General features: G+C 34.9%; 2 protein-coding genes across 5 annotated transcripts in view; both read right to left on the minus strand.

Annotated features, from left to right (window-relative positions):
* LOC125667959 (ankyrin repeat and fibronectin type-III domain-containing protein 1-like) overlaps positions 1 to 5,596 on the minus strand; it is a 124,759-nt gene extending 119,163 nt beyond the window's left edge. For all 4 annotated transcript variants that reach the window (XM_048901656.2, XM_048901662.2, XM_048901665.2 and 1 more), the window contains exons 1-2: positions 5,491 to 5,596; positions 2,314 to 2,396 (exon numbers count right to left, since the gene is read on the minus strand). The gene's annotated coding sequence lies outside the window, so the exon portion shown is untranslated. The remainder of the gene's footprint in view (positions 1 to 2,313; positions 2,397 to 5,490) is intronic.
* Positions 5,597 to 15,859: 10,263 nt separating this feature from the next.
* On the minus strand, positions 15,860 to 27,972 carry LOC125667967 (protein-lysine N-methyltransferase EEF2KMT-like). The gene is made up of 8 exons (XM_048901679.2): positions 27,847 to 27,972; positions 24,659 to 24,799; positions 24,214 to 24,324; positions 21,774 to 21,851; positions 21,108 to 21,163; positions 18,116 to 18,660; positions 17,688 to 17,834; positions 15,860 to 17,514 (listed from the first exon to the last, which is right to left on the minus strand). Exons 1-8 carry the CDS (start codon positions 27,961 to 27,963, stop codon positions 17,390 to 17,392), a joined length of 1,320 nt encoding a protein of 439 aa, XP_048757636.2. The 5' UTR covers positions 27,964 to 27,972; the 3' UTR covers positions 15,860 to 17,389.
* Positions 27,973 to 27,975: the final 3 nt, after the last annotated feature.

A 27,975-nucleotide genomic window follows, 5' to 3' on the forward strand; every position in this document is an offset into this window, starting at 1 on the left:
ATGTAAGAACTTTCGTTACTATCATCCTCGCTGTTTTTTCAACGACGAATTTTCTGTTCATGAGCCGTGTAAAAGATTAAATAACACCTGATCGTAATTGTTGCTAGTGTATGATATTTCTTACCTACATATCATTCGCAAATAAACAATACAAATAGATATAATAAGTAAACGTGGTCTTTACGGAATTTCCTTCCGCCATCTTGGGATGATAGTAACGATCGTTACTATCATAAGTTTAATACCAGTGACATTGCTTACTTGATTCACCATGGCCCTGTTGTTGTTCAGCTGCTTTGATTTTTAAAAGATTGTTTTGCTATCTTTCTTCCCATAAAATATTTTGATCCTATATTATGGCCCCAACCTAGCCCCAAAGGGTTACAACATAAGCAAACTAGAATTCACAGAACATAAAGATGCCTAAATACCAATATGACTAACATTACCTTGCTGTTCTGGAGAAGGTCAAGGTCACACTACACTACACTACGCATGGCCCTGCTGTTGCCGAGATGAAGATTTTAAAAGATGTTTCTCTATAAATTCTTACGCAAAACTTTAATCCTCTATTGAGGCCCCAATCTACCCCCTGGGGTCATGATTTGAATAAACTTGAATCTGCACTACCTGGGGATGCTTGCATATTAATCTGGCCCCATTGTGCTTGATAAAAAGATTTTTCCAATATATCCACATTAAAACTTTGATCCCCTATTGTAGCCCCACTCTAAATCTGGGGGCCATGATTTAAACAAAATGGAATCTACTTTATAACAGGAAGTTTTCATGTAAATTTCAACTTTTCTGGCCCAGTGGTACTTGAGAAAGTATTCAAATGACTCCGACACTATTTTTGCCTTTTCTTGATTATCTTCACTTTCAAGAAAACATGGCCCTTCATTGGAAAAATTTTATATCCCCTTTATCCATGGGTGATTTGTGCCAAGTTTGATTGAAATTGGCCCAGTGTTCTTGAGAAGAATATTTTTAAAAGATCTGATGTCACAAAATTTTCATTACTGGGTAATTCTTAATTATCTCCAATTCAAAAAGAGTGTGGCACTTCATTTTAGACAAACTTGAATCAAGTTTGGTTGAAATTAGCCCTGTGGTTCTGGATTGATCGATTGATTGATGTTTTCCGCCACACTCAACAATTTTTCAGTTATCTGGTGGCGCCCAGTTTTTATTGGTGGGAGAGAGAACCAAGATACAATTGTACCTGGTAAGAGACCACCGACCTTCCAAAAGTAAACTGGGAAACTTTCTCACTTACCGGCGCGAGCGGGATTCAAACCCGCACCGGCAGAGGTGAGAGGCCGTGTGATTTTGAGCGTGATGCTCTAACCACTCGGCCACGGAGGTCCCTGTGGTTCTGAAAGGAGAATTCAAAAACGTGTCAAGTTAAAAGTTTAAGGATGGACAAAAAGTGATAAGGAAAACTCATTTGAGCATTCAGCTCAGGTGAGCTAAAAATTTGATTTCTTTTACTGATTTTTACAACAAACTTTACAAATACATGATAATAACAAGAGATGTTTGTAAAACACATATGCCCCCCATGGTGTAAAATTGAAAAGGGTTATACACACATCATTTAATTGATAGTAGTATCATCAATTTAAAATATTGAGCAGACAATATCTTCCTATGTCAAGAGTGGATTGACCATGTGACCTAAAAATCAATGGGGGTCATCTACACCTTATGCTGTACCAGTGTACCAAGTTTAGTGTCAATCAAGCAAATAATTCTTAAAATATAGGAGACAATATATTACTATGTCCAGTTCAACCATGACCTTGACCATGTTACCTCAAAATCAATAGGGGTCATCTTCTCCTGAAGATGTACCAGTGTACTAAGTATGATGTCTGTCAAACAAAAGGTTATCAAGATAATGAGTGGATAGTATATTCCTATGTCCAGGTTGACCCTTGACCATGTGACCTCAAAATCAATAGGGGTCATCTTCTCCTGAAGATGTACCAGTGTACTAAGTTTGATGTCTGTTAAGCAAAGGCTTCTCAAGATATTGAACAGATAATATATCTCTATGTCCAGAGTAGATTGACCCTTGACCTTTTGACCTGAAAAACAATAGGGGTCATCTTCTACTCATAACCAACCCACAAATGAAATATCATTATTATCAAGTGAATGGTTCTCAAGATATTGAGTGGACATGTGGTCTACCAACCGATATACATACCGACAGGTGCAAACCAAAATGACCCTCTTCTTTGAAGGGGGGCATAAAAGGAGGCATACCAAATCATGAGAATGGTTCAATATAGCATGCATACCTACCTTAGTAACTTCCTCAAAACACTAGCACACTGCACTCGTATGCTTTAACCAAAGTTGAAGACTAACCTATCTCCAGGATAGTTCTAAAAAAGAAATGCAAATTTTGAGGGTCAACATCACAAATATATATTAAATCCCAGGAATAGTTACTTTATTTTGATGGATCAAAACAGATCCCAAATGTATCTTTATTATCTTTGTGTGAAAATGGCCCATAGCAACGGTAGTGGGAAAATTAGTAGCATTATGGCAAATGATAACTTTCACTGCATTTATTGTTATTTGAACATGCAAATATTGAAAAGAAAACTGGGAAAATTACATGATTTGAAATTGAAAATTTGGGCAAGTCCCATATTGGTCTGATATTTGTTGCCACTAAAGTGCGATTCTTGCTTTTAGAATTTGAAATACAACTAGGAAGAATTGTTTTAGCACATTAAGATTGATGTCTCCCCTTCCAATTTCCATAGTTTTCTAAACATTAAACTGGAAAATTAAAGAGTTACGGCACATAACAGTCACCTATATGTTATCTGCTTCAATCAAGGAACAGTGTTGTGAACATACGAGAGTAAATTAAATGTACTGGTACCATCATACCAAATATCAAAGGCCTGTGTCAAAAGATAAACAAGAGGCCCATGGGCCACATCGCTCACCTGAGTCACCTTGGCCCATATCTGAAGACTTTCCATATATATTTGCATGTAAAACCTTAGTCCCTATTATGGCTCAAACTACCCTTTGCAAACTTGAATCTACACTATGTCAGAAAGCTTTCATGTAAATGTCAACTTCTTTGGCCCAATGGTTCTTGAGAAGAAGATTTTAAAAGCTTTTTCCTATATTTGTTTGTAAGACTTTGAACCCCCCCCCCCACTTGTGGCCCCATCCTACCCCCCGGGGGCCATGATTTGAACAAACTTCAATCTGCATTATGTCAGAAAGTTTTCTTGTAAATATCAGCTTTTCTGACTCAGTGGTTATTGAGAAAAAGATTTTAACTATATATTTGTATGTAAAACTTTGATCCCCCTTGTGGCCCCATCCTAACCCCGGGGCCCATGATTTGAACAAACTTGAATCTGCATTATGTCAGGAAGCTTTCATGTAAATCTCAGCTTTTCTGGCTTAGTGGTTCTTGAGAAGAAGATTTTTAAAGTTTTCCCTATATATTTGTATGTAAAACTTTGATCCCCCCCTTGTGGCCCCATCCTACCCCCGGGGGCCATGATTTGAACAAACTTGAATCTGCACTATGTCAGAAAGTTTTCATGTAAAAATCAGCTTTTCTGGCTCAGTGGTTCTTGAGAAGAAGATTTTTAAAGATTTTTCCTATATATTTGTATGTAAAACTTTGATCCCCTATTGTGGCCCCATCCAACCCCCGGGGCCCATGATTTGAACAAACTTGAATCTGCATTATGTCAGGAAGCTTTCATGTAAATCTCAGCTTTTCTGGCTTAGTGGTTCTTGAGAAGAAGATTTTTAAAGTTTTTCCCTATATATTTGTGTGTAAAACTTTGATCCCCCCTTGGGGCCCCATCCTATCCCCGGGGGCCATGATTTGAACAAACTTGAATCTGCACTATGTCAGAAAATTTTCATGTAAAAATCAGCTTTTCTGACTCAGTGGTTCTTGAGAAGAAGATTTTTAAAGATTTTTCCTATATATTTGTATGTAAAACTTTGATCCCCTATTGTGGCCCCATCCAACCCCCGGGGCCCATGATTTGAACAAACTTGAATCTGCATTATGTCAGGAAGCTTTCATGTAAATCTCAGCTTTTCTGGCTTAGTGGTTCTTGAGAAGAAGATTTTTAAAGTTTTTCCCTATATATTTGTGTGTAAAACTTTGATCCACCCCTTGGGGCCCCATCTTATCCCCGGGGGCCATGATTTGAACAAACTTGAATCTGCAATATGTCAGGAAGCTTTCAGGTAAATTTCAGCTCTTCTGGCCCAGTGGTTCTTGAGAAGATTTTTAAATGACCCCACCCTATTTTTGCATTTTTGTGATTATCTCCCCTTTGAAAGGGACATGGCCCTTCATTAGAACAAACTTGAAAGCCCTTCACCCAAGGATGCTTTTGGCCAAGTTAGGTTGAAATTGGCCCAGTGGTTCTGGAGAAGAAGTCGAAAATGTGAAAAGTTTACAGACAGACGGACAGACAGACAGACGGACGCTGGACAAAATGTGATCAGAATAGCTCACTTGAACCTTCGGTTCAGGTGAGCTAAAAATCAGTGTGAAGTTAAGTGTTTAGTAAACTGATAAATGAAAATTACACAAATGGGAAAAGTGATGTGTAAGCTAGATGTGTCAGTGACCTGAATGCCCCCGCCCAAGGGATATATCACCTTCCAAAAGTTATGTGACCGGACCCATAGAAGTACTTTACCATCATATTCTCATGATATGTTTACATCCCAAATTTCAATTCAAAATGTCTATGAATGAGTATGACCGATGATGAGCAGAAACAGTTTTTGTTTTAATTCCAAGCGGCATAACTCTGCCAAAATATGTCTAATAAGAAACTGAGAGTAAGACAACCTTTGCATTCTAATGATTTATCTAAATCTTAATGTCCATGTATGATAAGGAGTTGACACTGAGAATTATATAAAATTTTCTAAGTTTATGGGGCATAACTCTGTCATAAAAATTTTGACCAGTAACCTCAAACTTCACTTGTGCATTCTCAAGTGGTACCTTTATCCTGAATTTCAGTTCAAACTGTTCAAGCATGACTGGCATAATTAGCAGAAAATGTAAATTGCTTGAAATTTTCTGAGTCCAAGGAGCAAAACTTATTCAACCATGACCTAAATGATATTGACCTGAATATTCTCATGATGTGTCTATATACTAAATTTCAACTGAATCTGTGCATCTATTGAGATAATGAATGTAAACTGAATTACTGGTATGACAGAATGATGAAAGGAAGACAGGATGGGAAAAGATAACTACAATATATGTCCCTCCCCCTCCATTTCATCACAAGGGCATAAAAAAATCAACAAACTGTATCAAATAATTTCCTCACGTTCAAGCTTGAATTTCACCATTACTGGACTAAATCAAATTATCTATCTAGTACATAGACAAAATAAGTAGCATTCAGAATTTTGAAAAGAAGAACTCCAATCTGTAATACATGTACTTACAGTTCAATGTTTCTTTGATGGACCTAACAATTACATCCCTGTTCTGTTGGAAGATTATGAGATTCAAAAGAGACTTTGTGAGATCCGTCATTTACTTCCCTCACACACCCATACACACTACATATTTTGTCAGTGTTACAATACTAACTTTGTAATACATGCATCAAATCTTCATAGCTTGGCCCTTAAGCTCCCAGTTTAAATCGATGTGCTAGAAATGTTAGATTGAAGAATCTAACTATATCGTTAGTACTATATCACAAAACAAAGAAATGTTAAATTGTTGCAAAAGTAAAATTTTGTGTGAAATTGTTTAAAGATTTATCTTAAATCTTGTAGACTGTTGTAATTGCTACAAATTGCAGTGGTTGCCAATTAAAATTTTTGCCAAGATGAACTGTAACTTTTATATCAGCAATGCTGACAATTATTGCCCTTGAGTCTCATGGGATGGAGGTCAGAGTTGTTGGCCATTGGAAAATTCAGACTTAGCAATGTTCATAATTAATAGATTAATTTAGCAGTGATTGATATCAGAAAACAAAACAAGAAGCCCACAGGTCACATCACTCACCTGAGTCACCTTGGCCCATATTTAACGATTTTACCTATATATTCGTATGTAAAACTTTGATCCCCTATTGTGGCCCCAACCTATCCCTGGGGCGACAATCCTCAGATGATTCCACTATGCTTCAGCTCCACTTCACAAATCTTGGAGGTGATTGGTGTAGGTTTATGCACTGATTTGTTACATTTCTTCTCCAGAAGTACCCTGTTCACTCTTTTCCCATTCTGCATTTAGTTTATAGATGGCTACAGACAACTTTTCCATTAGGTTGCAGTTTGCAAAGGATTGCCTTGGCATCTCTTGGGCAACTTCACAAGTTAAAGGTTAATGATTCGTTACCTCACACCAACGTTAGTGTGATTGATTGTATATTGTTTAACGTCCCGCTCGAGAATATTTCACTCATATGGAGATGATGTCACCATTGCCAGTGAAGGGCTGCAAAATTTAGGCCTAATCTTGGCACTTCAGTCTTTGAGCAGGGAGAGATCATTATCGTGCCAAACCTGCTGTGACATGGGACCTCGGTTTTTACGGTCTCATCCGAAGGACCGCCATGCCTCTTACGACATTGAGTAAGGGGTACTGAGGACTATTCTTACCTGGATCCTCATGGGACACGTTAGTGCGAGGTAACGAATCAATAACCCTTGACTTGTGAAGATGTTAGCGCGAGGTAACAAATCAATAACCCTTGACTTGTGAAGATGTTAGCGCGAGGTAACGAATCAATAACCCTTGACTTGTGAAGATGTTAGCGCGAGGTAACAAATCAATAACCCTTGACTTGTGAAGATGTTAGTGCAAGGTAACGAATCAATAACCCTTGACTTGTGAAGATGTTAGTGCGAGGTAACGAATCAATAACCCTTGACTTGTGAAGATGTTAGTGCGAGGTAACGAATCAATAACCCTTGACTTGTGAAGATGTTAGTGCGAGGTAACGAATCAATAACCCTTGACTTGTGAAGATGTTAGTGCGAGGTAACGAATCAATAACCCTTGACTTGTGAAGATGTTAGTGCGAGGTAACGAATCAATTACCCTTGACTTGTGAAGATGTTAGCGCGAGGTAACGAATCCTTGACTTGTGAAGATGTTAGTGCGAGGTAACGAATCCTTGACTTGTGAAGATGTTAGTGCAAGGTAACGAATCAATAACCCTTGACTTGTGAAGATGTTAGTGCGAGGTAACGAATCCTTGACTTGTGAAGATGTTAGTGCGAGGTAACGAATCCTTGACTTGTGAAGATGTTAGTGCGAGGTAACGAATCCTTGACTTGTGAAGATGTTTGTGCGAGGTAACGAATCCTTGACTTGTGAAGATGTTAGTGCGAGGTAACGAATCCTTGACTTGTGAAGAAGACTCTTGGGGAATAACTATCTCCTCATTTGTTATTTGCAACCTTTAACACTTATTTAATGGTTGCAATAGCAGAACCAGTAAAACAGATGTTTGCAAGAAGACAGTTATTGCCATGCTAATGCAATTTCACATTTTGTCTCCTATTGTGGCCCCAACCTACTCCCAGGAACAATGATTTTACCAAACTATGTCAGTATAGTTTATCTGCACTATGTCGGGAAGTTGCCATGTAAATCTGAACTTGTTGGCTTGTGGTTCTTGAGAAGATTTCTTCCTATCTATCTGTATCTATATCTATATATATAGAGCCAAAATAGAGAATCAAAGTTTTACATGCGAATATATATATATATATATATATTCGCATGTAAAACTTTGATTCTCTATTCTGGCTCCAACCTACCCCAGGGGCCATGATTTGAACACACTTGAATTTGCACTATGTCAGGAAGCTTTCAACATGTTCAAGTAAATTTGAACTTTTCCGGCACAGTGTTCTTGAGAAAAAGATTTTTAAATGATCCCACCCTATATTTGTACTTTCATGATTATCTCCCCTTGGAGAAGAGAATTGCACTTCATTTAAACAAACTTGAATCTCCTTCACTCAAGGATGCTTCTTTCTAAGTTTGATTGAAATTGGCCCAGTGGTTCTGGAGAAGAAGTCGAAAAATGTCAAAAGTTTACAGACAAACAGATGGACAGACAACAGGTGATCAGAAAAGCTCATGAGCTTCAGCTCAAGTGAGCTAAATAAGGAATTTTTTCTCATGTGAGGTATATGTTCTGAGCTACCTTTACCTTTCAAAATGACCTTGAGAGACCTAAGTCCAAAAGATCAATAACTGTTGAAATATTGCTGTTTTGAGATGTGGAATCTTGCATTTATGTCAGTAACTTTCTTACAATCACCTGGAAAATGAATCTCTGTGCAGCAATAAATGTATGGGCAGCTCTTCCTCTCTATGGTTTCAACATGACTGATAAGTAGTGATGGGACATCGGTTCACTTTCATAATCGATCATCGGTTGGAATCGGTTGCTGCTTCCGATGCGATTTTCCGATAATAATCGGATGTTACATTTTTACTATATAAAGCATAATCTTGCAGGGTTTTTTAAAAAAAAATCTTCAATTCTATATCAATTAGCTAATATCAATAACTCAATATGATGTTTTCTATGTTGTCTTGATGCTTTTGCACTTTCTATATAAGCACTTTATAGTTCATAATCACCTTAGCTTTGTGCTGGTTGGATAGTTGGATATATAACTAGCTCATAATTATGATGGATGCCATTGGAAGGTGAGATGCATATCCGTCAATACGGAGATCAGAGACGGAAATTTAACTATATATTATTCAAAATTAAAACATAAAAAAGTACTAGTGCAGATTTGTTTTTTATTCAATACAAAGCATTACATTTCTTAAACAAATAGTTAACAGCTCTTTCTAGGAGAGAAATAGCAAGGTAAACTAAACACCAGTATGATGTAAAACTCAGCATTTTAATCTAAATCTCTACTGTCTCTGGCTTAAGCATAATACCATTCAATCTCTCACCAAAATTTACTCACGTTTTTGTTCAAGAAAATAAACAAATCTACATTATCTGCACTCAGCCTACTTCTCTTTTTTGACACCAACCCACCAGCAAGAGAAAATACTCTCTCTGATGGCACACTACTAGCTTGAACACATAAAATCTTTTTTTGCAAGAACTGCTATTCTGGGGAAAAACATTTCATTTTTCTGCCACCACTCTAGAACTGTGAGCCCTTTGTCATCTTCTTTCAGTGCCATCCCCAGGTAACGTCTGGTCTCTTCATAGGCCATATCGTCTTGTGAAACTCTGCTTTCTCCTACGCACATTATATCACTAAGCCAGTCTTCTGTATCTGCTGTTTACATGTATGTTCACTATCCAGATGTACACGGAAATTTGTAGTATTTCCTGTAAAAGGAACTTATCAATTTACTAAGATAAAGGGATTTATATTAAGAAAAAGATAAAAGATACTAGGTATTTAATACTAGAATATAGTAAAGTACGTTCAAGAAAATTTAATTTTATATCAAGTTGCATATGATGCGATCGTAAGAAATGATAGTTATGGCACACTGAATAAATCAGCAAAGTATATGATAGAAAAAATATTATACATTTGAAACAAGAATATCGTGCACATGATTCTGGTGTGTTGCACTAAAAAATGCGCGCCATATGTCAAAGTATGAAAAAATAAACTTACCAGTGTTGGTATATTCCTTGTAGCATATACGGCACACGACTTAGATATTTAGATTTAGGTTCGTTGTACTTGGATCTACCTTCCGAAATCCGAAATACTTCTGACTTCTTATTCACGCCCGGGTGATCATATAATCCATTGTTTGACGCCATTTTTTTTTCCTGGCACAGGTAAAACGATAACGGAAACGGTCTAATTCCGGAATGCGCTCTATGAGATGTGTGGATCCGATGATCGATTATGAAAAAAAATAATCGATCATCGGAATCGGTAGGTTTTTTTCATCGTTAATCGATGTTTTCTGATTATCAGTACAACACTACTGATAAGTATCTGAATGTCTTGTTTTCCAGTTTACATGAATTACGAACATAGAGTTTTTTCGTTGTGGTATCAGTAAGAAACGTTGCTGAAATCCACTCTTGTTAGTAATATGACCTGTTTCAATGATTTTTTACTTCTTTGATGATAGCTTTCTGAAAATTTTGAAGCACAATATTGTCACCATCATATTCAAGTACACTGGGCTTTTTTTCCTAATTTCAGCTGGCAGCTAAATGTTCATTATGACTGAAATAAGCAAAGCTCCATACATCTCTTGTGTTTGACCTACACACGCCAAACTTCTGACACGAGATTCCAAGAAGTCCCCATTACTTCTCAAACTAATAGGATCATTTTTTAATAGAGGAAGCTCCATGAGTGCAGTCAAGTGCGATCGTACGCATTAATTTTCTGGGGCTCATCAATAGATTCTTTGAGCAAATCTATGTCTGTTTCGCAGTTTGCATTCATAAGCATAAACCCTGCTATGGTTTGTGCTGCTGTGTCACGCAGTTGAAGCTTTGAGATAACTAAACTTTTAGATTGGTGTAAAAGTATGGTTGTAATGAACATTCTTATCACAAATTTCTGTAATACATGTAAAACACTCAGCATTGGCATTTAAAGTAGATTGTATCTGTACCTTTCATTGCTTCCATAAATTTTTAAGTCCACCTTTTTTACAGTCTAATTCAAACATGTACTCATCTGTCTCCTGAATGTGTTCAGTCAATTCTTGTAGGGTCTGCTCTTTCAGCAAAAGCGATTTTCTAAAAACGCCATTTCTTCAGTAGCTAAATTTTCTTTTAGATCCACAAATCTTCCAAATAACGTTGTCTCTGCTGTTCTTTTGCCGACACATATAGCTTTGAGTATTCCTTCCATTGTGTATAGAATTCCGTCGGTGACTGCACCAAATGTTGCGAAGTGGTTAATACCATTGAAGGAAAACACGTCTGATCGTTATAGTGGTTTATTTGAACTCATCAATATAACCTACTATTAGCAATGTTATACAAAGTTTTATGACGTCACAATAGCGTTAACATAATAGAAGTGTGCAGCTATTAGACCATGACAAGTGAAGAATCTGGAAAAGATTCACAATAACGATTGTAATGTCAGAACGAGGCTTACCAAAATTCTGGTATTGAACCTGACTGTAAGAACACACCTCCAACAGTGACTGAAAAATTTAATCCACCTTTTACGGTAGCTCACTACACTAAAGTTTATACTCTTTATGACACGTCACAAGATGGCGATTTAAATGTTTTGTGAAATTATTTGTATTGATCAATTTGTTTGTCTGTAGCTCAGTGGTTAAAGCATTGGATTGGTGAACCGCAGATCTCGTGTTCAAATCCGCCAGTCTTTTGTTCATGTCTGTTGAAATAATTTTTTTTGAAAATCATGGTCTTATCCAAATTTGCACATTTTCTGCATTTTTGGCATATATACTTATTATATATCATCATCTCTTTTATGATTAAATCAATTCATACTGATTTGAGAAACTAGTTCAGGTTGTAGTGAGCCACCTTAAACTCAAGAAAATTGCTGGATAAATGTCTGACAAATTTAGTTGACAGGAAATATGTCTTGTGGTGCTGCCAACAGGATATGGAAAGCTTGTCCTGTACAGCATTTTTCCAAAAAAAATTATGACACCATTTTTTTGCAGTAGGCTACAGAATTGATCATGATTCCTCAGTTATCATTACATTACCTTATCAAGGAAGGTGTCATCACATAAATAAAACAAGAGGTACTGTGAGCAATGCTCACTAAGAATATCCCCCGCTTACCCCAATCTCACAAAGGGTGTTGTTAATAGGTATAAATTACCTCTTTCCTGAGTGTAAAAATATGGTATGCCTTTGTAGAAAAAAATGTAAGATATAGTCCGAACACAAATCCATGGCATAAACCTACAATTTTGACCTTGAGATCAAAGGTCAAGGTCATAAAGAGGTCATAAATGTACATGACACATAGTTTCATGGTGATACACCCATGTCTTATGGTATGACTATGTCAAAACCCTATAATCAATTTTGACCTTGAGGTCAAAGTTGAAGGTCATATAGAGGTCATGAAGGTACCTGACACATCGTCTCATGGTGAAACACTCATGTGTCAAATATGGTATGCCTATGTCAAAGAACAAAGAAGTCATGGCCCTGACATGAATCCATTGTAAAAACCTTTAATTTTGACCTTGAGGTCAAGGTCATATGGAGGTCATGAAGGTACATGACACATCCTCTCATGGTGATCCACCTGTGTGCCAAATATGGTATGCCTAAGTCAAAGAACAAAGAAGTAATATGGCCCGGACACGAATCTGCACAGACAGACGGACAAACAGAGTGATTCCTATATATCTCCCTGAACTTTGTTCGGGGGGTATAATAATCCCAAACTATGAGCTTTAATGGTCACAACTGTTTATATCATGAACATTTACCACTCTTGCTCATTGTAGATTACTGAAACATACAAGCATCTGGTTGAATGAGACTATTTGGGCTAATGCTTTTGGTGTTTACTGAAGCAACAACTTTTTTCAGCAAAAACTTTGCTAAATCACTTTATGTCTCAAAAATTGAAACCATTTTTGTTTCAAGTGCTGCAACTTGCACATTCAGTATTAGCCTATTAAGTGTTAATTGAATAAAATAGACAACTCACCATGCTCACTGAAATATTTCCAATTTCCGCCATTCTGTTCCACAGCCTCAGATCTATCACTTTCCAAAACCTTGACAGTGGGAAAAAGTACAAGAACAGTAAAATATTTCAATGTTTTTCATGCAAAAGGAAAATTATTTTCGAAATATTTGTTTGAAGCCAATTTTTATTAAATCTTTATGAAATACATAATCATAAAACCGTTTTCAGTTTCTAAACATAATTTTGAAATAATCCTTTACTTTAGGTCTATTAAACAGTTGTTTGAAGCCAAATTTGATCAAAATTTTTATGAAATACATAATCATACAAGAGGCCCACAGGCCTTATCAAGTCATCTGAGTATTAGTTAAAAGTATCACTAGTGCAATGGGCTATGAAATCTAGAAAAAAAATCCTTGTTCTGCATATCTAAGCTAAATTCTAATACTCAGCACACAGTATAAAACAAGATGTGTTAAATTCAGAATTAAAGTGACAACACTGATGAAAGACTTTACATAATATACATAACATTAATGGACCTGTCCAAGAGTCAAAACCATAATTATGGTTGCAAAATTTACAATTTTGGTATATCCTTTCCTGCTTTTCTTATATATGCACTTAATAGTTTTTATACCATATCAGCAAACATAAAGAAGTCTTTCAAATGACAAAGACAATAATCACTATAAATTTGGCCCCACCCCGAAACAGAACTGTAATATCCTGGGATCATGAAATTTACAAATTTTGATAAAGGACGTCTTAATCCTTCTAAATATCTATTTTAGTTTCAATTTAGTATCAATAGCATTTAAGAAGATAATACTTAAACGTTTTACACCTAAACACTTTGGCCCCTCCCTGGAGCCAGTACCTTTACCCCCAGGGATCATGAAATTTACAATTTTGGTAGAGGCCTTCATGCTCTACATCACTATATATTTAGTTGTCTCTTTTTTCCCTACATGTGTAATTGTAGAGAAGATTTTTGAAAACTGGTAAATTTTGGCATTTTTCATCCAGCCCCCAAAGCCCCAGGGGTGCAGGAGTCCTGAAATTTACAATTTATGTCTTCCTTGTCCCAAAGATGCTTCATACCAAATTTGAAAAGAATTGGAATGGTATATATCAAGAAGTTATAAGTGTTCAATTGTTAAGGCATGACAGACGACAACTAATTGCAATAGGTCACCCGAGTTTACTCATAAACATAGGGTTGCAGCAACTCTCCTCCAACACACGTGGTTCTAGCTTGTCCTCTTCAGCTCCGCCCAAGTTATTCCGGTGGCCTTCACCTCAGTGTCGACACTTCTGCACCATGTCTGTCTTAGTCGACCCACTTTCCGTTTTCCTAGTTTCTAATCCAGAGCCTGCCTGCATGGTGATGTTTGATGTAGGTTTTCATAGTGTGGCCAATCCATCCCCATTTCCGATTCTTGATCTCAGTTTCAATTGGGATTTATTTCATCCTGTCCCACAGTTGTTCATTTGTAATGACTTCCGGCCACCTGATGTATGAGGATATTTCTGAAACTTCTGTTCACAAATGTCTGTAGTCTGTTGATCTTTGTAACTTGCCAAGTTCCTGAACCAAACAGTAGGACAGACTTCACATTGGTGTTGAATATCTGGATCTTGTGGAGTGAGAGAGCGGTTGATTTCCAGATTTGTCTCAAGGTGTTGAAAGCATGTCTTGTCTTTGTTGATGAGGCATTTGACGTCTTTATCCATATCCCCATCTTTACTGACCAAACTGCCCAGGTAGACGAACTTGTCAACTTCCTTTATGACTTCTTGGTGGAGTCGCACTGGAGCCTGCTGTTTGTTGTTCACTCTAATGACCTGTCTTCCTGATGTTGACTTGGAGCCCAATCTTTCCTGCTTCTTCTGTAACACGACAGTTTCTCTTGTGCATCTTGCTGTTTGTGGGAGAGAAGTCTGACGTAGTTTGCGAAGTCCAGGTCCTTCAGCTGCTTTGAGAAGGTCCACTGGATACCTGTCCTACCTGCTGTACCCTGTCTCATTTTAACCCAGTCAATCACCAAGAGGAAGATTGTTGGTGAGGGCAGACAACCCTGGCGACCGCCAGTCTGAGTGTACAGTGAAGGGTTCTGTCAGCTTCCCCTCATGGATGACTTGGTATCTTCATACAGTTGTTGGATTATGATGGAAATGTTTATAGTTTCATAACATAGTTTTGAAATAACCGTTAACTTTAGTTCTATTAACCAGTTCACTGAAGAAATTATGTTTGAAAGCAAACAATATCATTTGTCGACTAAATAGTTGAAGGATGATCTCTACACTAAAATTTTAATTAATGGCTTGTTAAACCACCTCCTGACTTATTATTTCACCATCAAAAGAGTCGTACAAACTTTCTTTTCTTATTTTTTCGCCATTTTATTTCAATTTAATTTTATAATATATTAGCCTAAATCAATACATCTTTTTCTAATTGACACATATATATAAATGATTTTAGCCAGATTTAAAAATACTAACAAAATATATAATTAAAAAAAATATATTCAAAATAAGAATGTCTCTCCAACTTAGTCCAAGTCTTCTAGGCTGTAGGTTATTTCATGCATCAAACGAAAACCCATCTTTATATTCAGAAATATACCCACAAAAAAAATCATATTTAAAAAGTGAGAGCTTGTATCGCTGTTTCGATTGTAAAATCATATTTCATACGAGATGCTTTTAGTGTTAGCCTAGAGATTCAAGTAAGTCTGATCGTTAAGCATTAATAAATTAAGTTTTGCAATTGGAAATTATTAATAGTGATTAATACAGATACTGCAAGAAACTAGATTAAAAAAGGAGGTGAAAATGGCTTGAAACGAATATTTGGAAGAAACAAAAACATTTGTAGGCCTATATACTGGCTTTTGATCTATGGTGTTTTGTTTTTTTTTTTTAAAAAACAAACAAACAAAAAAAACGTCTTGTCAGATGCAGTGGCGCGCCTCCGACTCGCAGTCGTCCAACATAAGCCAATGACAATGTTGGCTTGCAAGGATAAATCACCTTTTCATGTCGAAGTTCACCAGTGTCCCAAAAGGAAGTGCTTAATTATTATAAACATTCACATGAAATCGAACTTTGGCGGGAAAATAATTTTCTGGAATACCAAACCCGATGTTTTTAAGCAATCACACCATTTTTCAAGCTTCAACAATATTTATTTAATATTCATCAATAAAACAGAAATGCCCTTTACAACAGACATATATTACCATAATATAAAATGAGTAGATATAAAATATTAAGGGGGGATTCTATAATTAAAGGAAGAAAATATAAGTGCCCCCTTTCAACCTCCACCATTAAACATGTACAATGTATAACACTTTGAAAAAAAGTCAAATAAAACAAACAGAGAGCCTGAACACAGCAAGCAAATGTGTTCCAAAAATGTGGAAATTTAACGTACATTTTTTCTCTCATTTAAACTGAAATTAAAAGCAATTTCACATCCTTACCAAAATACAACCTGTGCTTTCTATTTTGTGATTGAAATCACCGGCTCTAGCCAGTAAAGCATTCTCTTCAAGATATGCACATGACTTTCTTTTCATTGAAATCATATACATTAGTACACTTAGTTTATATCCAAATAAAACTGAGCAAAAGTAATATGGAATGACAACTGACAGTCACTGGAAAGAACCATCGTCTATTATTCTATAAAAAAAAAAAAGAAAACTGTATTGTTTATATAGTCTTCAATGACCCTGATTCAAAAATTAAAAAGAATATTAATAACTACATTTAAAGTCCTTTACAAGGATTCCCAAATAAAATATAATAATTAGTAATTCATCATATACAATCATTATCTGCTACATGTACTTCAAATCAAAAAAAGAAATAAATTATCTTATAAAGCTTTAAAAAAATTCTTAGTCAGATAAATAATGATACATGTGATATTACTCGATTCAGGACATGGAAAAATGAAAAAAAAAATTGTTCTCCCTCTTTTTTTTTTTTTTAAAGAAATTAAGGATATGTTAAACCTTCACACAATAATAATTCATATATAAACATTTGCCCAGAGTTGTGAACAAACATAACTGTATATATATCAAATGCATAAAAAAATCAATGAAGAATGCTAATAATATACATATATTTAGTATAAATTAAATTTTACAGTACAAATAAAATTTGGAAATGACTAGATATTTTCAAAATGCATTGAAAATAATTGCATGATTTTGGCACAAATAATATAAAGTCTCATCAATTTCTTTAAAGTGTTAAAGCATTTAACTAATAAACCATTATTGAAAATGACAATGTGTTCTTACCCAGCCAAACTCATTTTATTATGTGTACCTATACATACCACTATATCATCTTTCATATCTCTGACATTCTTAAACATGAATCCTATACTCTATATCCCATTCATTACAGCTCATTTATTTCACCAAAATAATTGATGAAAAGATGTCAAGTTTTCAATGCATGTCTATTTCATCAAAATAATTGATGAAAAGATGTCAAGTTTTCAATGCATGTCTACAAAACTATTTGCTTCCTCTTTGTATTTGTTCATTACACAGGATTTCAAGCCTATACTATACATTACAAATCTAATAGAAATACACATAAGTATTACATAAAAATGTATTTCATAAGCTAAAAAATACAAAATGATGGCATATATAAACTATTGTAAACATTAATTCTTCACAGCCTTGTTACTTGGATGCCAAATACGCAATATCTCAATTGGAATTATATCATCATAATGGAATATTTTTTCTGTTGGTGGATCCAAAATTTCATACCGCAGTCCTTTGCTACCTGAAAATTGAAAAGACACCAAAACTATTAACACAAACCTTAGTTTTACATTAGAAAATTGCAATATTACATGCATACTGATGTATATCAGGTATATAAACACATCATCACAAGTGCAATGATGAGAGAGAGAGAGACAGAGAGAGACAGAGAGACAGAGAGAGAGTACTCACCAAGAGCCACAAGGAAATGGTCCCTTGTGTCTTCATTTCTAACTGTGGAGGCAATGTATGCCACGGGCCAGGACCCTAAAGCACCAGACAGAAGTTGATACAACACCTGTACCAGGAATGGAATGATTGACTTATCATAAACCACATCTGAAACATAGCAAAAAACTTTGTCATAGCAATTCAAAATCCATCCAATATTACATTTTACAGATTTGTCAGTTGAAATTTTTAATGCAGAAGTGCAATGTCCACTGCTTGTAATCAGGTTTATAAAAAAATTTCAGATATTTACCACTTGGTATACACAAAAACTATGTTTTGTACATGTAATATCCGGTATTATTTTAGCCTTCAGAAGAAAACAAGCAGAAAGTACAATAAGTACTACAGCAATTCCCACAAGCAATCCAAGAGTTTGTCCTTCCTACCTGCTGCAACTACAACATCTGGCTGGATCTCTGACAAATCCTTCCTGTCACAAAATTCCCAATCAAACTTCATCAGCCTCACAGTCTTACTATGGTTCAGGACATACACATTGGAATCATTCAGTGGTGACCAGTGGGAACTGGAGGAAAGCAGCTGGTCATTACTATCATTCACTTCCTCTTCCTGTTCTGAACACACTTCCTGTTCATCCATTTCCTGTAAATCTTTGTCCATTGATGACACCATGGAACTGTAGCTAATTTGCATTATTTCACAGCTATCTTCTATGGCTGGTTCCTTGTTCACACTTAACTGCCTTTTGATCTTTTTCAACATTTTCCTACCTTTCGACTCACAATTTTCCAAGACCTGTGGTGAACATTCCAAGGAATATTGTTTGTTGAGGAAATTTATTTCAATGTTTTTCATGAGGAGGAATAAAACTTGTGGATGGAAGTCACTGAATGTAAAGGAATTCATCTGACATTGTTTACACAGGGCTATTCCAAGAAAACCCAGTCCACTACCAAGTTCAAGGACATTCCTAAAAAGGAAAAGGAAAAAATACAATATCACATTTTCGTCAGAAATAATATGAACACTAATTTATGCATTTCTTTTTGTTATACATGTACATTAAAATATGACTGATATCTGAATAAACTTAATTCTTATTACTGTTTACAGCTTTGCATTTGATTCAAATTATTATGTTTTCCATCAGAAACACTTATCTAAATTAAAACGTTATTTAATTTCTTATCAACTGTGGTGTTGGTTGTGGCTTCATGGATCAGTATTCATGCATGTGGCCTTTTAAAGGGAATGATTAATGATCCCCCCCCCAAAAAAAAAATTTTGTTTTTCAATTCTAATGATCAAAATCTACTGTCTAATGTGCTTAAAAGGTTTCACAAAAAATTAAGGTTATGCGTTATCACAGCTCATTTTAGAGAGTTTATCATTTGTTTCATAAACAAAACATTGCAGTATGCTATTGTTTACAAAGTTTTCAAAAGAAATGAATATCAATCTATTGGTAAAATGTCATCTGAAAGATAAATATGTGACTGTGCAAATAACATCTCACTGGTTTGATTATTAACATAAATAGATTTCAGTCTTTGTTTACATAACACAGAGTTAAAGCTAAAATATTGCTTTTATTCTTGCATTAAGAAGGTCAAAATTTTGGCTGTCAACATTAAATGTGTTATATCTTTATTGTTTAACACACAAAATAAAATGAAATATAATTTTTTTCAAAAATCGTAAACCAGTCCCTTTAAGTTTATAAATGTATATGAAATTACTTGTAGGGACCTATTCATGTAAATTGATACACGGAACTCGCCTAAATATTCTTTATGGTCAATATTGAAAACAAATGAACATGATCTAAACACGATTTTTTTTTCTGCTAATGAATCAATTGATCCTTTGATCCTAATATTTAGGTAATTTCAGTCAAAATATTTAGGAATGTATTTATTCCACAACACTGTTAGCAAAGCTCCTTTGCTCAACTCTGGAATCAAACAGCTGTTTTGTCAATTACACCTTCTATTCAAGAAGTGTTGCAATTGAAATAATAAAAATGCACTGTGTATGTATTGAATAATAGTATTTTGAGCAAGATGCATTTATAAAATATATGTACCCCAGCACCACCAAGTTCAGTTCTGGGCTAATTTACCATAACTATGATAAATGACCTTTTTCTTAATTAATCAAATAGCTTTGACCTTTTTTCAGTTAAAAAAATATAAAGTATTAATCTTGTTAGGTTAAAAGTTATGACCACGGTTATAGATCAGAGGCACAGAGACCCACATACACTCATTCAATACTCTATATTTCAGATTTTAAAAATTTTGATTTTATAATTTAGTTAACTATTTATTCAATAGATGCAGAAAATGATTTCTCCTTGAGGTGGAATGAACCTGTAGACCACTATGTTCATTGCAAGTTTATTCTAAAATCATCTGAATTTATAGTTTATCCTCTTTAATGTATATCCATTAAATGTACAACATATGCATAATATACTTTTTTTCATCTGTCTCTGAGTGATAGTTTCATAAATTGTAAATTGTTATGTGTAATTGATGTACCTATACATCTATATTTCTGGTCTATAAGAAAAATGCTATCAAAACATCATGCTATGGACTATGTAAGGCAGTGCCCAGATGTCCATCAAACCTAGCTGCATTGTTTTTCAATTTGATTGACAAGCATATTGATGTAAATTTTTAGGAGATGCTTATAATAATCTTGATCTTTAAGTATAGACAATGTTTATGTTAGTTTCAGAGCAGTGTTAATTTCACATTTTTCACTAGCAAAATACAACAAAATTAGAATAGTTGCAAACATGTTTTAAGCTGTCTCATGCACAGTAATTATTCTAAAAACTAATACAGGTGAACCTCAGTATCTCAAAAACTAATATTACGAATACCATGGATAAGTCAAAGTGATTCAGAAGTCCCAAACACTTATTCTTTAAGTATTTTGTATTCGATATCTCGAATCCTTGCATATCTTGAAGTTTTTTCTCAGTCCCATCAACGTCGAGATAATGAGGTTTAATTGTATAGCAAAAATTTAACAAACTGAATGCTTTAGGGGCGAGATCAATGGTTAAATGTCTGACAAAAAACTAAATTCACATAGTTTTCACCTTAAAAAGTAAATGTGATGAATGTTGACTATAATTAATTAACAGGTAAAACATAGGATTATAAATAAAACTATATGTACATGTATACCTTTCCTACTGTTTATTTCACAAATGAAAGTGTACATTAAAAGTAATGTGGTTTTTAACAATTGCTTGTCATTTTCCTTTTCCTTTTTCTCCTAAAGTGTAATCAATGTCGGATGACAGAAACTTACGGAAGATTTTATCCCCCCTCCCCCTAACCATTTGAATTTAGATTTTCATCCAACATTGATCTTTTGATCTTGCCCCTTAATACATACTTGTTTTCAAGAAGAGATTTGTGTTCAAAGGACCACTCGGCCAGATGCAAAGCAGCCTTCAAAAAAAAAAGTGAGATTGAAGTGTTTCTATTTCTGCAAGTTAACAAGTCAAACCTGAAATCAGATGGAAATACTCTTAATGCCTTTGAAACATGTATATGCTGAAATGTAGCATTGACATTATTTCATCAAGAAGATATTATCATTGGAACTTTTATTCACCAGTGTACATATTTAACTATGGTTTCACTATCCGTAACTTTGTTGTGCTTTAACTATGGTTTCACTATCTGTAACTTTGTTGTGCTTTAACTATGGTTTCACTATCTGTAACTTTGTTGTGCTTTAACTATGGTTTCACTATCTGTAACTTTGTTGTGCTTTAACTATGGTTTCACTATCCGTAACTTTGTTGTGCTTTAACTATGGTTTCACTATCTGTAACATTGTTGTGCTTTAACTATGGTTTCACTATCCGTAACTTTGTTGTGCTTTAACTATGGTTTCACTATCTGTAACTTCGTTGTGCTTTAACTATGGTTTCACTATCCGTAACTTTGTTGTGGTTTTACTTTCCTTGTGATGGTCTGAATAGCAGTAAAGTTAAAGGATAAAATTTTGATCAGAGGAGCCCAACCTGCTCTACTTCTCAACAACACACCATACCTGCCATGTACTAAGTCCTGTGGTTCCCTGTGAGATGATGTGCACAGACTCCTGTAGGTTCACTATCTCTTTATTGGGCTGTAAACAGCAAAAGAATTTTGTCTAAATCAAATATATTTGAAAAACAACAAAATAAAAATTAATCTTACACCCCATTAGAAGTCATTATCTCATTGTATTAAAGCCTGACCATTGAAGTCTTTTTGTAAATTTTCCTTTTATTTTATGCATCAGCTCTCCATCCTACTTTTCAATAATTTCTTGCTCTAGTCTTTATGTGGTGTTAAAAAATGTTTGCTGACTCTTCTCTGAGATACTTTAATTATTTTAAACCATTCGAAGCAGATAAATAAAATACATGTAACTATAAATAAAATAATATACACTATAATGAGTTGGGCAGATAAATAACTATAAATGTGATAAATAAATAATATATAAACAAAATACAGTCAAACCTCATTATCTCAAACTTGATGGGATCGAGAAAAAACTTCCAAGATATCCGAGGATTTGACATATCAAGGGTAAAATACTTAAAGAATAAGCACTTCCGAATCACTTTGACATATTCATGGTATTCGAGATATCGGTGTTCAAGATACAAAAGTTCAACTGTACAGTAATATACCTACTCTATGAGTATGGATTATTGTCACAATATTTGCTATAATATTCTAAAACACTGTTATTGTTAATTTGTGTAATCCTTTTTTTTTGTTTTGCGATTCATATTTCCTCCAGTTGTTTATCTTTTATTGTATTCTTGTGTCTTTCTCTATTAAAACAACTACCTTTCTGTAGAACATGATATCTGTTATGTTGAAACTTTTCAACATATTGTGTCACATTGAAAGTGCATTGAACTTGGATTGAAGGTCTTCTGTGACCTTGACCATTGACTTCCTGACCACAATATCTATTGACATCTCTCTTTAATCATCAATTACCTTTCTATAAAATGTCATAGGATCTTGAAAACGTTTTGATTTATCGTGTCATAATCAAGCATAGTAAAGTTAGAGATTGAAGGCATGTTGTGACCTTGAAAATTTACATCACAATTTAAAAACTCTAGGTGTCTTCCTTAAATAGCCACCTACCTTTCCATAAAATATGAAAACCTTTAATATTTGAAAATTAATCAAGATATTGTGTCACAACGAAAGTTATGATCAGGGTTCCAAATTACCGCTCGCCCACTCGCATTGGCGACTAAACTTTGCTTGTGGGCACCCAAAATTTCCGTTCTCGTCGCCCACTTGGCGACCGTAATTGTCCGATCAACATTTTTCTTTCCGACCGATCCGAGCCCTATTATAATTGACGTTCAATTTCCGGTTTAGGTTTTGCCACTTGGCGAGACATTCATGATTCCTGGGGTATCAAACCTTCCAAAATGTATTTAAACCAGAAGTTGAACAACGCAAGGGTTACTTCAAACGAAAAGAAAGCGTCTGCTTTTAACCAAAGTGGAAAGAAGGGGAGAATATGGCTCGATGACGGCAAAAAGGGGATGACGTGCTGTGTGTACAAAACATGACACGAAAGGTCCAATCGTTGTGACAGCTTGCCCAAGTTATAAACTTGACAGCATCGTAAAGCTGAGAAATTTTGAAATAACATAAAAAGTCTGAAGAAACGTGTGTTAAAGTCAGACGCTGCGAAGATCATAAAGTTGCTAGGTTGACTAAATGAGAGGGAAATGAGAGAGGTATTTGAAAGAATTACGGAGAAGGAAACAGAATTTAAATATTGATATTTTAATTTTTTAAATAAATTGCAATGTGACCTGATATTTCTTTTTTCTTATAAAAAAAACCAACCAGGCCATCATTAAAAATATTTTTGTTTGATGTACTCCGACCCACATTTTTGAAGGTGGGTAGGTAGGTGAGTATTTTTTTTTTTTTTTTTTTTTTGCAGTATCGAAAAAATTGATTATTGTCATAAAAACGCAGACTTAGAAATTTATTGATGTTTTCATTAAACATTGGACAAGACAGATTTAATAATTATAGCTATAAAACATTCATCAAAAAAGTTTCTTAGAGAATACAAACCTTTAAAATGAAACAATGTCTATTTCCCTGGAAACCAAATTAAAAAAAAAAAAATTAAAAGTACTGAAAAAAATGATTGGGTAGGGGCGATTTTCACGGGTCGGTCGGAGTACATCAAACAAATCAATTTTTATTTTTGGCCCCATGTTATTCAATTTCATAATATGTGTGGGCTACTAAAATTTCATGTGGGCTAACAGGATTTCTTATTCAGGGGCCCACTTGGCCCCTAAGGTATTCAGTCGAAGTTGGAACCCTGTATGATGGTCAGATGGATGGTGATACACACATATGGACAACATGATTCCTATATGGCTTTTAATACCCTAATTTGAATGTAAAAAAAATGGGGGGGGGGGGGGGGGGGGACTTCTCACCAGAAAGTAAGACTTGTAACACAAAGTGTCATCGCCTTCATCTCTTTCCTGAAGCAAATCTGTGTAAGCCTCATAAATCTCATCACATAATTCAACATCACTGTCTTCAAGCTGAAAATAGTTCCTCAAAATTAAGATTTATGTAAGGAATAATGCTAATTTTTCATTTCATTTTTAAAAAATCATTCTCACATTATAACTTAATTTGAGATGGTCTACACTTGACAGGTTTCTCAAAAAGTAAAAATCTATTCCAAACCATATCAAAGTGTGTGTTACAGAGGAAATCAAATTATCTCTACATCTAATAAGCTAGGCTACAGCTAGCACTTGCTACATGCTTTAAGCTAAATGACACATCTAAGGTAATTGTTAGTTACTCATTTCTCTGTCTGATTACAGTAATACTTCTAAAATATAATGAAAACAGATAAAATACTCTTGCCTTTTGAATCAGATGCTTGACAAATGACCGTCGGTAACTGAGGGATGTTGGGTACTTCTTACACTGCGTACTGGAAACTGTTGCTTCAAGCACTGCTTGTTGCTCTTCAATTCCAATATTCACAGGGCACAGAGACTTTTCCTGAAAGGTGCACGAACATATAAAATGACCCTGTGGTTGGCATAAATATAGATATACCCCCTCCCCCACAAAAACCTCACTATGTTCCTGCTTTGATATTTAATTTTTTATTCAACACACACTTTTTCTTCAGTTCATTTATCTGTCAAGACATCTTATTCTTCACAGCATGATCACTGTCTGGAGTTAAAGGGACTGATTCACGATTTTCCCCAAAATTTTGTTTTTCACTTTTAATGATCAAAATCTACTGTCTAATGTGTTTAAAAGATTTCACATAAAAATTAAAGTTATACATTTAATATCACAGAAGTTCATTTTAGAGAGTTTATTATTTGTTTTGTAAACAAAAATTGTGGTATGTTATTGTTTACAAATTTTCAAAAGAAATGGATATTGATCCAAGTTTAATATATCTTTCACATTTCAAGCATTCTTTGGGTAAAAGGTGCCATTCAAATGTTAAAATTTGTGACTATGCAAAATTATGATGTTTATATTACAAAATTAATATTTCACTAGTTTGTTTGTATACATTAAAAGAATCTAGTCTTTGCTTACATAACACAGATTTAAGGCTAAAATATCGCTTTTATTTTTGCATTCAGAAGGTCAAAATTTTGGCTGTCAACATTAATGATTTATATTTTTGATGTTAAACATAAAAAATGAAAAATATTTTTTCAAAAATCGTGAACCAGTCCCTTTAAAAAGTTTTGGGATAGTCAACATTCGAGAGCGAACATACCCCTCAGTTCAATAAAACAGCAAATTTAAGATACTGCGAAATACTGTATGTGAAAAGAAAGAACATAGCTATTGAGGAAATTTAAGTCATGAACTGCATGTTTTTGTAAGCCTGGATCTGTTATCTGGAATGAAAATCATCCCTATTTATAATCTTTGTTGACTAAAGGAAAGCATTACTGGTAAGGTGCTCTAACCATTGAGCAATCAAGACCATTATACTAGTAAGGTACTCTAACCACTGTCATAGCTATCCAGACGGGTTAGAAAAGGTCCTCAGTACCCCTTGCTTGTCGTAGAATGCGACTAAATGGGGCGGTCCTTCGGATGAGACCGCAAAAATCGAGGTCCCGTGTCACAGCAGGTGTGGCATGATAAAGATCCCTCCCTGCTCAATGGCCATAAGCGCCGAGCAGAACTTTTACCTGCAAGTGAAGTCCAGAAGTGGTCAATGGTCATATGTAACAAGAAAGAATAAAATTTAAGGCTGGACTGGGAATCAAACCAGTAACCCCTGCATTACTATTCAGGTGCTCTAACCACTCAGCTATCCTGGCCATATAGCCCAAACCACTACAAATCAATTCTAGCAAGTTTGACCTTGAAAACAAAAGGCGTTTACCTCTAAACATAGGGAACATGTGTAGGCTATTAATGGAAAATTTTTACTTATCATTGCTTGATTAGTTGATTCAAGCGATTTATTGCAAAATTTTCACCCAAAATTTTGTAAATTCTAAAAGAAAACAAGAAAAATTCTAGTGCTGTATAAATATACATCTACCACTTCGTGAAAGAAAACCTGGAAGATGGTGCTCAGGATTACAGAAATGACATCTATTTATAGCCAGAATGACACTCTAAAGAACGGGATGGTGCTTAAGGTGACCGGAATAACACCTATATTTTTATTTTTGAGAATTTTTTATAAACTGAAAAGGATATGAAATAGCTGGAATAGTTTAATATAATATTGATATCAGGGGCGGATTTAAGGGGGGGCGCAGCCAGCGCCCCCCCCCCCCCCCCTAAATTTTCAAATTTAAAGTAAATCGTGGTGTCTTGTTCAGAAAAATATACTAAACGATAAAAGAAGCAATAATTTCTTCCACTCCTGGAGATATAAATGGCAAAATCTTTTGATTTCTTGAATTACTTTATTGGAAGAACTTAATTTTTTCCAAAAAACTCTTAAAATTTGCATCATTTTATTAATTTCTCCTTATCAAAATTGATAGAAAATAGTACAAATGACTAAATAGGAGACATATTTCAAGCCCTATAAAATCCAGGAGCTTCTTCTATGCCCCCCCCCCCCCCCCCCCGTAACCGCAATTCTTTGATCCGCCCCTGAATATAAAAGAATAAAGTACTCAGCTTGAATTTCCTCTGATGACCATATTTTGCATTTCCTTTATTATTTTACTATCTTATTCATTTCTGAACATATCATTCTTGCAATCAAGATGACACTCTGCCCATGGATAATGCATTTTGAAGTACAAGTGATTGGGGATTCATTTTTTTTTTTACACACTCTCACCACTATGAGATTTCAAAGACAAAATATAGAAGATGATCAGATCGTAATTAAAGATACTGTGATCTAGGAATTGAAAGAGAAAATCTATAGCTGCCATTAGCTGGGCCGAGCATCAAACCTAGGACCCCTGCATTACTAATCTGGTGCTGTAACCACCGTGCTACCCAGGCCGATATCCATGGTCCATATAGCCCTAACTACTACATTCTCCTCCCTCCTTTAAAAGGTCTTCAAGGGCAAAGACACACAATCTAGATTCTTTTGCCCCGGACAGGACTTTCACCTGAAGTCCAGGGGTAGTCAAAGGTACCAAATGTAATATAGGAAAGAAAATTTATGGCTGAACTGTGAATCACACCTGGGACCCCTGTATTACTAATCAGATGCTCTAAACACTGAGCTACCCAGGCCAATATCCATGGTCCATACAATAGGAATTACGATAGAAAGCACAAAATTTGTTGATATTCATCATACTTTTATCAATTTGATCACAATTCTTGTTGTAAGTCATCAATGTAGGCACCACTTCGGTGATTTTATGTGCCATTCCCGTTATTCTATGTACCACTGGATTAACTGGAAGATCCAAAGGTACATGGCAGCATATAGATGCAATAACGTAACATTCCCTAATTTTCAATTAATTCCAAAAGGAATTTGATTCACTATGCCTACAGATTTGATTTTGTTTTCTTAAGTCAGAATTTTAGACTAATATTAAGTAAAACATATAGAAATATTAAATAATGCATACAGTCCATTGAAAACGTCTTATTGGAACCATTTGAAAGAATTGCATTGAAATATGGTGTAAAATCTCCTCATTGTTTTCGTCAGTCACTTTCCTTATGGAAGTCGCCATCTTTAACATCTAATTATTGTA

The sequence above is a fragment of the Ostrea edulis genome, chromosome 4 (genome assembly GCF_947568905.1).
Source record: "Ostrea edulis chromosome 4, xbOstEdul1.1, whole genome shotgun sequence".
In the NCBI taxonomy this organism is placed as follows: Eukaryota; Metazoa; Mollusca; class Bivalvia; order Ostreida; family Ostreidae; genus Ostrea; species Ostrea edulis.

Excerpts from the sequence above, each read along its gene's own strand:
- LOC125667967 (XM_048901679.2), bottom strand. The coding sequence starts at position 27,963 with ATGTTAAAGATGGCGACTTCCATAAGGAAAGTGACTGACGAAAACAAT. Across the intron at positions 21,852-24,213 it reads GTTACAAGTCTTACTTTCTG|CCCAATAAAGAGATAGTGAA; the intron begins GTGAGAAGTCCC and ends TGCTGTTTACAG. Across the intron at positions 18,661-21,107 it reads AAATCTCTTCTTGAAAACAA|GAATGTCCTTGAACTTGGTA; the intron begins GTATGTATTAAG and ends TTTCCTTTTTAG.